We start from the raw sequence: 12,089 nt of genomic DNA, 5'->3' as shown, positions 1-12,089 counted from the left end.
CTCGACTGGGGACATTGTCGGGCGGTGGAAGGAATACTTTGACGATCTCCTCAATCCCACCGTCATGTCTTCCATTGAGGAGACTGAGGCTGATGACTCAGAGGTGGGCTCGTCCATTACCCAAGCTGAAGTCACTGAGGTGGTTTGCAAGCTCCTCGGTGGCAAGGCACTGGGGGTGGATGAGATCCGCCCTGAGTATCTCAAGTCTCTGAATGTTGTGGGGCTGTCTTGGTTGACACGCCTCTGCAACATCACGTGGCCGTCGGGGACAGTGCCTCTGGAGTGGCAGACTGGGGTGGTGGTCCCTCTTTTTAAGAAAGGGGACCGGAGAGTGTGCTCCAATTATAGGGGTATCACACTTCTCAGCCTCCCGGGGAAGGTTTACTCCAGGGTACTAGAGAGGAGAATTCGACCAATAGTCGAACCTTGGATCCAGGAGGAACAATGCAGTTTTCGTCCTGGTCACGGAACACTGGACCAGCTCTATACCCTTCATAGGGTGCTCGAGGGTTCATGGGAGTTTGCCCAACCCGTCCACATGTGCTTTGTGGATCTGGAGAAGGCATTCGACCGTGTCCCCCATGGTATTCTAAGGGGGGTGTTTCGGGAGTATGGGGTTCAGGGCTCTTTGCTAAGGGCTGTCCGGTCCCTGTACGAATGGAGCAGGAGTCTGGTTCGCATTGCCGGCAGTAAGTCAGACCTTTTCCCAGTGCATGTTGGACTCCAGCAGGGCTGCCCTTTGTCACCGGTTCTGTTCATAATTTTTATGGACAGAATTTCTAGGCGCAGCCAGGGGCCGGAAGGAATCCTGTTTGGGAGCCACAGGATTTCATCTCTGCTTTTTGCGGATGATGTTGTCCTGTTGGCTTCTTCAAACCAGGACCTTCAGCATGCACTGGGGCGGTTTGCAGTCGAGTGTGAAGCGGCTGGGATGAGAATCAGCACCTCCAAGTCCAAGGCCATGGTTCTCGACTGGAAAAGGGTGGCTTGCCCTCTCCAGGTTGGTGGAGAAGTCCTGCCTCAAGTGGAGGAGTTTAAGTATCTCGGGATCTTGTTCACGAGTGAGGGAAGGATGGAGCGTGAGATCGACAGGCGGATCAGTGCAGCCTCCACAGTGATGTGGTCGCTTTACCGGTCCATCGTGGTGAAGAAGGAGCTGAGCCAAAAGGCAAAGCTCTCAATTTACCGGTCGATCTACGTTCCGACTCTCACCTATGGTCATGAGCTTTGGGTAATGACCAAAAGAACAAGATTGCGGATACAAGTGGCCGAAATGAGTTTCCTTTGCAGGGTGGCTGGGCGCTCCCTTAGAGATAGGGTGAGAAGCACAGTCACTCGGGAGGAGCTCGGAGTAGAGCCGCTGCTCCTCCACATCGAGAGGAATCAGCTGAGGTGGCTCGGGCATCTTTTTCGGATGCCTCCTGGACGCCTCCCTGGGGAGGTGTTCCAGGCATGTCCCCCCGGGGAGGAGGCCCCGGGGAAGACCCAGGACACGCTGGAGGGACTATGTCTCTCGGCTGGCCTGGGAACGCCTCGGTGTTCTTCCCAAGGAGCTGGCCGAGGTGTCTGGGGAAAGGGAAGTTTGGGCTTCCATGCTTAGACTGCTGCCTCCGTGACCCGGTCCCGGATAAACCGGAAGAAGACAAGACGACACTAGAATTGTTCATTTTCACATTAGAAACTCTTCTATAACAAGATTGTATGTTAATTTTAGGTTAAAAAAACTGCTCAATCTGACAATTTGAGCTCATGACATCCAGTGATGTAAGAAAATATTACAACTTCAAATACCATCCCAAGTCTCGAGTCTTGTAGCTCATGTCATTGAGGGCACCTGCAGTGGAAATTCTCAAAACATGAGCATTTTCAGGAACCAAGTTATTCAAAAAGATTGTTATGAAAAGTACTGTGAAATGCCTACCATCTTCAGCATGCTCATTCCATGTAGTTTTGAGGTTGTTTAACACCTGTTATCTGAGAGAGATCAGAAGCAGATTGAAATTTATTCTTAACAGTTCAAACATTACAGCTCATGCTGAATAAAACAGATATTTTTAACATAATGGGGCTGAAGGAGGCAGTGAATCCTGCACACACCTAAATTTACAGATCTAGTCAACTTTACACTTTTTGAGTTACTCTCTTCTCTGTCAGTATTGTTGACCTTTTTCTTATGAGCATGGCCATGGTAACTTATCATTTACCATCAAACTAACGCTTGACAAATAGTTCTCATCAAAGGTACCAAGGATGAGTTGACCCTCTGTCCAAATTGTCAACCAAAGGTTGCACAAAATAGCCAAAGCCTTTGTAATACATGAATTGTTTTGGAGTCCTATATTCATTCTTAGACTGACAACTTTCACCCATTTTGACACACACAAAATAACGCACAGAGTAGACAAAACACAAAACACAAAGGAGGAGAATTTCCTAAGTGTAGTGAGGTAAAATTTCAACAAATTGTAATATTGGGAAATACTTTTCAGATTTGAGTGTATAAACCTCTCAACCTGTCTCTGGGAATACCATTGAGACCATATCCATATCGTATATGGCAGCTTTAGAATATACGCAGCTGAGTAAGACTCGATGACCTTCTTGTTCCCAGAAACACTCAGAGATAAGGATAATTTGGGCAAATCAGACAAACCAAAATCAGAGGAATCAAGATTTGACAGATCAAATCAGACAGATCAAATCTCTTCCAATCGGCCCTAGGAAACACCATAGGACTATTTATATAATCAACGTATGTGTGTGACTGCAATAACCAAAAACTACCAACCAATCGTCCCTAGAAAATACCATTGGACTATTTATATGATGCACGTATGTGTGCGATTGGGATAGCCATATTTCAGATCTCCAGATGGAAGAAGAGAACTCAATGTACTTAATGAAAACAAAAATTCTTTTACCTGCCACATGGAGATCCCAGATGAGCCCCCAAAAAACTGTTAGGTTTTGATCTGTCTGTACTGAAAGAGTTTGAATTTACAAAGTATGATCTAGGAATGTAGACCTCTGCTGCCAAAGAGATTCTGCCTCGTGGATAAATCTGGGAGCAAATAGTCACTGACACAGATGCAGCTGTTCAGAGGTGTTTCTCAGTTTGTTGTAGGACAAACATGAGGATATATCCACATTCAAGAGTGTGTTGTAGCTATGTGATTAGATGATGTAATTGATGAAGCTAACTTCTCTATATATAACAAGGTAAAGCAAATGAGTGAGGAATCATTACATCACTGGTTTAGACGACACTACTGTATGAAAAAAGGGAGACATTATGTACCATTACATCACCCATCTGGGTATCAAATGGTTGGTTGATGCATCTAGTGTGTTGGTGAAGTGTGCATGTGCTTGTCACGTCTTGCTTTCAGCCCTCACCGCTGACTAGCAATGCTGCTTGCAGCACCGCAAAAAGGCAATCAGAGTGCGTAAGTCTTGCCCTGTCAGTACATATATTAGCCTCTCACCAGCAATATCCTATGTTAGTGGCTTTTCGTGCTGATACCTGGTAACAGTGACCTATCTGACACTGGCTGTACTACAGGGATGAGGGGAGGAGGTCTGGCCCCCTTGATGTGCAGCATGCATGGCCCATCTCTATGGTGGAACACGCCCTGGGGCCCACAAACCAAACCCCCAGCTATGGGCAAATAGCACCACTGCCTTGTGGTTGTCACAGGAGTGAACAAGGCGAAGGGAGACAACCCCGACAGAAAAATTGGGAGTGGAGCCCCGAAGGCGGATGGTCATCGCACTGCATCACCATCCGGCAACTCCTGCAGCTGTGCTGGCTCCAACCTTATCAGCTCGTCCTTTCCATTGGAGACTGCCAGCAAAGCCGAGAGGGGGATCCTGACGACTGGGCATCCCAGGAGCTCCATATAATCACCCAGGCCTGTGCCCTGGAGAGGTCACTCCAGTGCTGCTATCAGCGGCAGCAACAACATGGGAAGACAGCAGTTACGAGTTCAAAGCCCAGAGCAGATTGGCGTAAACTCACGGTGCTATGGGTTGTCTTCCGATGGTGGGAGGGATCGTCGCGTCCCACTGGCCAGCTACTGCCTGCCTCAAGCTGGGCAGCCCCCAGCCAGTAAGGTGTTGGCCCCGCCCACTTCAATGGGTGCTTGGAGAGTAGGCCGAAAGCCGAAAGACGGACTATAAAATCACTGCACCAAGCAAGAATGAAAACAAGGCAAATATGCCAACCTTGAGGCTGGCAACCTGGAACATCAGAACAATGTGTCCTGGCCTCTCTGATGGCCTCCAGCAAATTAACGATGCCAGAAAAACAGCAATCATTGATCAGGAGCCACAGAGACTCAACATCGACATTGCTCTGCTGCAGGAGACAAGGCTCCCCTCCAATGGTAGCCTCAAGGAGAAGAACTACACATTCTTCTGGCAGGGGCAGGAGCCACACAAGCTACACTCTACGGTGTAGGTTTCACAGTGCGAAACTCGCTCCTGTCCTCAATCGAACCGCCTTCTGCAGGATCAGCACGAATCCTCTCCCTCCACCGGACCAGCAAACATCCTTAGCGTCTATGCCCCCACACTCTGCTCTACAGTTGAGGCTAAGGACGCATTCTACGAGGAGCTCGAGGCCAGGATTCAAAAGATTCCCGCAAAGGAGCACATGTTCCTGCTTGGTGACTTCAATTCCCTGGCCCCGCTGCATTGGTCGTTTTGGCATCAGCAATTTCAATGAGCACAGCCAGCGACTGATTGAGCTCTGCTCCTACCATGACCTCTGCCTCACCAACACCTTCTTCTCCACCAAGCCTCACCACAGGGTGTCCTGGAGGCACCCCAGGTCCCGTCACTGGCACCAGTTGGACTTTGTCATCACCAGAAGATCCCTACTGAACCAGGTGCTCATCACACGCAGCTACCACAGTGCCGACTGCGATACCAACCACTCCCTGGTTGTCAGCAAGGTACATCTTTGCCCCAGATGAATCCACCAGTCCAAGCAGAAGGGTCATCCCCATATCAATACAGCCAGGACGTCAATGCCTGAACTGCATGAGCGCTTCGCCAGAGTCACCAACTGTGCCCTCGAGGATTGCCCCACCAACAGTGCCACATCACGGTGGAACTACATCCGTGACACTGTGTACCGGTCTGCCATGGACACCTTCGGGAAGAGAGAGAGGAAGAATGAGGACTGGTTCGAGGCAGGGATTGTCGAGATGGAGCCTGCCATTGCTCCCAAGCGAGCCACTCTCCTTGCTTTCAATAGAGAGCCTTCAGTGAAGACGCTTGCTGCTTTATGCACAGCCCGAAGCAACACCCAGCGGACCGCCAGGAGATGCACCAACCAGTACTGGCTGAAGTTGTGCCAGGAAATCCAGGTATCGGCAGACCTTGGCAACGTCCGAGCCATGTACGATGGCATGAAGAAAGCTTTTTGGCCCAAGCATCATCAAGACTGCTCCCCTCAAATCTGCCTCTGGGCAAGTCATCACTGACCGCAGCAAACAGATGGAGAGGTGGGCAGAGCATTACCAGGAGCTCTACTCCAGGGAGAACACCATCACATGCACCGCCATTGAAGAGACCACCCCACTGTCCATCATGGAGGAGCTGGACACCCCACCAACCATCGAGGAGCTCAGCAAGGCCATTGACTCGCTAGTCTGTGGTAAAGCTCCAGGGAGCGATGGCATCCCACCTGAAGTCATCAAAGCCGGCAAGGAAAGCTCCCTCTTGGGCCACATACATGAGCTTCTGCTACAGTGCTGGGAGGAAGGGACAGTACCCCAGGACATGTGTGATGCCAAGATCATCATGCTGTACAACAACAAAGGGGACTGCAGCGATTGCAACAACTATCATGGTATCTCACTCCTCAGCATCGTCGGCAAAGCCTTCACCCGCGTTGTCCTCAACAGACTGCAGCTCCTTGCAGAGCGGGTGTACCCAGAGGCACAGTGTGGCTTTAGAGTGGCCAGATCGACCATCGACATGGTTTTCTCCCTGAGACAGCTACAGGAGAAGTGCCATGAGCAGAGACGACCCTTGCTCATCGCCTTCACCCTCCTACACCGGATTGGATGTCCCCCCCCAAGCTCCTGAGGATGATCACGTCCTTCCATGACAACATGAGCAGCATTGTTCAGTACGACGGATCATCCTCGGACCCCTTCCCAATCAAGAGCAGTGTCAAGCAGGGGTGCGTCCTTGCTCCGACTCTCTTCGGCGTGTTCTTCTCCCTGCTGTTGCACCATGCCTTCCGACAGTCCGAAGACGGCATCTTCCTCCACACCAGGAGTGATGGGGGCCTCTTCAACCTGGCCTGCATCCAAGCAAAGATGAAGGTGCAGAAGGTCCTCATCAGAGAGATGCTCTTCGCAGATGATGCCGCCCTCACCGCCCACAACAAGGAAGTGCTACAGCGATTCATCACCCGCTTTGCAGATGCCTGCAACGAGTTCAGGCTCACCATAAGCCTTAAGAAGACCAACATCATGGGCCAGGATGTCAGCAAAGCTCCCCACATCACCATCGGCAACCACACCCTCGAAGTGGTGGATAGGTTCACCTATCTGGTCTCCACCATCTCCAGCAACCTCTCTCTTGATACCGAGCTGAGTGTGCGGATTGGCAAAACAGTAACAGCAATGGCCCGTCTTGCAAAGAGAGTCTGGGACAACACCATGCTCACGACCAACACCACAATGAGAGTGTATCAGGCCTGAGTGCTGAGCACTCTCCTCTCTGGAAGCGAAGCATGGACCCTCTACTCCTGCCAAGAACGCAGACTGAATGCCTTCCACATGCGCTGTTTCAGAAGACTTCTGGGCATCACCTGGCAGGACCGTGTCACCAACACCAATGTCCTGGCTAAGGCAGGGATGCTCAGCATGTTTGCCATGCTGACCCAGAGATGCCTGAGCTGGCTAAGTCACGTCAGCCACATGGACGATGACCGCATCCCAAAGGACATGCTGTATGGTGAGCTGGCCACAGGCTCCAGACCCACAGGACGACCCACACTATGCTACAAGGACGTGTGCAAGTGCGACCTGAGGGCAGGTGGCTTCAACCCCGCAGACCTGGAGACAGCGGCCTCAGACAGCGCCGGCTGGCGGTCCACCACCAAGGCCATCGTTGGGGAAGCCGAGGAAAGGAGAGAGACCCGGTGGGGGGAGAGGAGGCTCCGATGACAGCAGAGACTGCAGTCGGCACCAACAGACACCCAACCAAGCAACTTCACCTGCAGCAACTGTAGCAGACTATGCAGCTCACGCATCAGCCTATACAGTCATACTTGACGCTGCAACTCAATAACTGATGGATGACCCCTGGCACAGATCACCATGATCTTTCGAGATCGAAGGAGCCAACAACATCACCCATTAGGATCATAATCTTATGAAAAGAAGAAAGACATTACTGGTCAACATAACCTTCATTAAGCAGAGAGCAGAATGTATGAGCAAAGATAAATCTCAAGGACTTAACTAACCAAAGCAAGTAGCAGTTAGGACAGCCTGTTCCAGTTTCAAGCATGACAAACAAATACCTCTATCAGTACATGTTCAAATAAATTACAGCATATGCAGAGAAACATTGGACCATTGTGAAGTAATGTGGTTCTGTTGCTTAATGTGTGTGTGTGTGTGTGTGTGTGTGTGTGTGTGTGTGTGTGTGTATGTGCATGTGTGTTCTATCTCTCTAGACTGCGAATCCTACTGCAAACCAGCCAAAGCCAACCTGAAGATCAACACGAAGAAATACTGCAAGAAAGACTATGGTACAGAAACTAACCTGACACAAACGCTGAACACCAAAAACTAATTCTGAGCACTTTAACACTATATTCACTAAAAACATAATTAAGGTTAGGATTGAACACCATTTTTCTGAATCTTTACACACTCCTCTAAAATATTCATGGGTAAAATGTACAATTCTATAATAAAACTAAAAACAAGACAAAGTCGATCAATTCAGGTAGAGTCATAATCAGAGGAGGCAAATAAATTCCAAAAGTTAAGTCAGAAGCAGAAGCTCCACATCTTCAGAGTCGGGTTACACAGCTGCTTCACATTCAGATTATTAAAATCACTGATGTGTAGTTCACACCAACAAGGTTTCCACATTTTTATTGATAGAGTTTTCCATCAGCGTCTCGACCACAGCCTTTAAGCACAAATGCTCACGTTTACACCTGAAAAAATTATTGGACGGAAAATGCAGACTGAAGAAGGAGATGTTTTTTTTCTTTGTCTTTCCTGTCAAATGTAATAGGCCTAGATTGAAATACGGATGTGTAATGTTAGTATTAAAAAGTATTATAAAGACTAACAATCTGTTATGTGTGTGTGTGCGTGTGTTTGAGCAGCCGTCCTGGTGAGTGTGTTGGACATGGAGACAGTGGGTGACTGGGCAAAGTTCTCTGTCAGCTTGGTGTCAGTGTATAAGAGCCGAGAGCTGCTGAAGAGAGGCGAGAACACGCTGTGGGTGCACATGAAGGATTTGGCGTGTAAATGTCCACGCATCCACATGGGGAAACGTTTCCTTATCCTGGGCTCAAGTGGGGGCAGTGCCAGCGCAGAGAGGGCAGGGCTTACCGCAGACAAAAACAGCCTGGTCATACAGTGGAGGGACATCTGGACTCGACGCCTGCGCAAGTTCCAACGTAGGGAGAAAAAGGGCAAATGTAGTGCTGTGGAACACACCCCTGAAGACTGACCTTTACTCCTGTGTGTGTGTAGACTGTTGGTCAGCCTTTTGAAGGGACCGTTAAAAAGAATGAGACTGATGCAGGAGCCACGAGCATTTCACACACACACACACACACACACACACACACACACACACACACACACACACACACACACACACAGGTGCTGCTCAGTTTTCAAACCTCAAACATTCGTCATCATTATTCTTATGGGACTGAAGAACTGTCTAAAGCTTTTAATACGTGTGTGTGTGGGGGGGTTATACAGCATGCTAGCACAAACTTTATTAACAGGCAAAGTAGATCATTTGTCCTCTTAACCACCTTCACACACCACCCTGCTCTGATCAGCAATCTGCTACATTCTCAGGAACATTCTAGAACATCTTTAACTGAACTCTAGGACAGTTTTGAGAAATAACCTGATTTCCCAAACATTTTTTTGAAAACCAGCATTGTTGAAAGATTTCGAATGCCAGCTGTGTTCTACAACACTTTCACTATGTGGGATGACTTCTAGACTGTATTTAGAATGTCAACTATGCTAGAACACCAGCTGAATTCTAAAACACTCAGACTTAGACATGATTATCCTGCTCGAGGTCTAGAACACTTTTCGAAGGTTGGCTAAATGGTTGAAAATATTAAAAAATCTGCTGAGTTATAGAACACATTCAAAGTGTGAGATGTATTCTAGAATGGTTTTAGAATGTCAACTGTGTTCTGGATGTCAACATGAGCTGAATTCCAGAACACTTTTCAAGTTGTCAGCTAAATGGTTGAAAACCTTTGAACATCAGCCGAGTTCTAGAATACCATCAGAAAATGAGACAATTTTAGAGCATGTTTAGAATGCCAACTGTGTTCTGGAACACTAGCTGACTTCAACATTTTTCAAACATTTTTCAAATTGTCAGCGAATACTTTTAGCTACAAAACATTTGGAATATCAAGTGGGTTCTATAACAGATTTTAAAAAGCAGATCGAGTCCTACAACACCTTTATGGACTGAGGTGCTTCGAACACACATTCAGAACATGGGTCATTTATTCAATTTTTGGATATTAAAGTATTTCAAATTCCACCTGCACATTTTTGCTGAGTTTTAGAACACATTAAAAAAAATTAAAGCATAAACCAAGCTTTAGAACACCTTTAGAGAGTCACCTGGGTTCTAGATTAACTTTCAAAGGTCACTGAGGTTCTAGAACACTTGGGAAAAGGTAGTAAAGGTCTAAAACATTTTTGAGAAGGCTGTAGAGGTCTAGAACACTTTTGAAAAGGCTGTAGAGGTCTAGAACACTTTTGAAAAGGCTGTAGAGGTCTAAAACACTTTTGAAAAGGCAATAAAGGTCTAAAACATTTTTGAGAAGGCTGTAGAGGTCTAGAACACTTTTGAAAAGGCTGTAGAGGTCTAGAACACTTTTGAAAAGGCTGTAGAGGTCTAAAACACTTTTGAAAAGGCTGTAGAGGCCTAGAACACTTTTGAAAAGGCTGTAGAGGTCTAAAACACTTTTGAAAAGGCTGTAGAGGTCTAGAACACTTTTGTGAATGTTAGATGACATCTTTTGTGGAGTCCTTAGGGTTGTAACACACTGAATGTAATCTAAATTCTACAATGGCTTCGGAATGTGAGTTGAGATTCCAGCTCATGCTAAAACTGAGTTTGAGCATGCCTTTTTACATATCTGAATTCTAGATCAGTTGAATTATGTTAGCTGAGTTCTAGAATGATTTTTAAATGTCAGTTGTTCTGGAACCCCTTTTCAGAAATAACCTGACTTTTAGAACATTTTCAAACATCAGCTAAGTTGTTGACAACATTTAAACATCTAGCTTGAGAAATGCAAAAATGTTTTTCAAATGTCAGTTGAGTTCTAGAACACTTTCAGATATTTAGCCTTTTTCGGCAGTTTTCCAAAACTGCAGTTGGTTCCAGATTTCCGACCTTCTCCTTCTGCCAAATTGAAGTCCGGGGAAACACACAAAAGGAACACTGACACATTGCTTGATTCATGAATAGACCTGTGAAAAATATTCCTTCTTTATTCAAACTCTGAAGGAACCTGAGCTACATTACAATTGGATTGTTCTGTACATCTGCTTCCTGACTGGCCAGTGAGTTTGCACTGCCTGTCAATCATCCAAATGCACTGGCGCTGTAAATATCAACAAATATATCTTCACTGTGTTTGTTGTTATAAAGTGACTGACCAGAGAGAAAGTGTCACTGTGTGTGTGTGTGTGTGTAGTGACACACTTCCATTTCTCACTATTTTCACTGCCATGACCACTGACTGTTTAATCCCACACCACAATAAATTATTAGTTAAAGAACTGTGTTTTTCATATCTCTCTCTCTCTCTCTCTCTCTGTGTGCTCATGCAATAGATTGAAGCACAAAAGCCTCTTCATACCAGTCAATTACAACCGCGATTCCAAAAAAGTTGGGACAAAGTACAAATTGTAAATAAAAACGGAATGCAATAATTTACAAATCTCAAAAACTGATATTGTATTCACAATAGAACATAGACAACATATCAAATGTCGAAAGTGAGACATTTTGAAATTTCATGCCAAATATTGGCTCATTTGAAATTTCATGACAGCAACACATCTCAAAAAAGTTGGGACAGGGGCAATAAGAGGCTGGAAAAGTTAAAGGTACAAAAAAGGAACAGCTGGAGGACCAAATTGCAATTCATTAGGTCAATTGGCAATACGTCATTAACATGACTGGGTATAAAAAGAGCATCTTGGAGTGGCAGAGGCTCTCAGAAGTAAAGATGGGAAGAGGATCACCAATCCCCCTAATTCTGCACCGACAAATAGTGGAGCAATATCAGAAAGGAGTTCAACACTGTAAAATTGCAGAGAGTTTGAACATATCATCATCTACAGTGCATAATATCATCAAAAGATTCAGAGAATCTGGAAGAATCTCTGTGCGTAAGGGTAAAGGCCGGAAAAGCATACTGGGTGCCCGTGATCTTCGGGCCCTTAGACGGCACTACATCACATACAGGCATGCTTCTGTATTGGAAATTACAAAATGGGCTCAGGAATATTTCCAGAGAACATTATCTGTGAACACAATTGCCATCTGCCGTTGCCAGCTAAAACTCTATAGTTCAAAGAAGAAGCCGTATCTAAACATGATCCAGAAGTGCAGATGTCTTCTCTGGGCCAAGGCTCATTTAAAATGGACTGTGGCAAAGTGGAAAACTGTTCTGTGGTCAGACGAATCAAAATTTGAAGTTCTTTATGGAAATCAGGGACACCGTGTCATTCGGACTAAAGAGGAGAAGGACAACCCAAGTTGTTATCAGCGCTCAGTTCAGAAGCCTGCATCTCTGATGGTATGGGGTTGCATTA

At 46.5% G+C, this 12,089-nt stretch overlaps 1 protein-coding gene across 2 annotated transcripts in view; it reads left to right on the top strand.

Annotated features, from left to right (window-relative positions):
* The window catches only part of ntn2 (netrin 2), a 51,513-nt gene extending 40,308 nt beyond the window's left edge, over positions 1-11,205 (top strand). For both annotated transcript variants that reach the window (XM_060922778.1, XM_060922777.1), the window contains 2 exons: positions 7,703-7,777; positions 8,369-11,205. In XM_060922778.1, coding sequence (XP_060778761.1) covers positions 7,703-7,777; positions 8,369-8,718 — 425 coding nt within the window. In that variant the 3' untranslated portion in view covers positions 8,719-11,205. The remainder of the gene's footprint in view (positions 1-7,702; positions 7,778-8,368) is intronic.
* The last annotated feature ends 884 nt before the right edge of the window (positions 11,206-12,089 follow it).

This window comes from Neoarius graeffei, chromosome 5, assembly GCF_027579695.1.
Source record: "Neoarius graeffei isolate fNeoGra1 chromosome 5, fNeoGra1.pri, whole genome shotgun sequence".
Taxonomy (NCBI): domain Eukaryota; kingdom Metazoa; phylum Chordata; class Actinopteri; order Siluriformes; family Ariidae; genus Neoarius; species Neoarius graeffei.
This window is presented reverse-complemented; position numbering and strand designations above follow the sequence as displayed.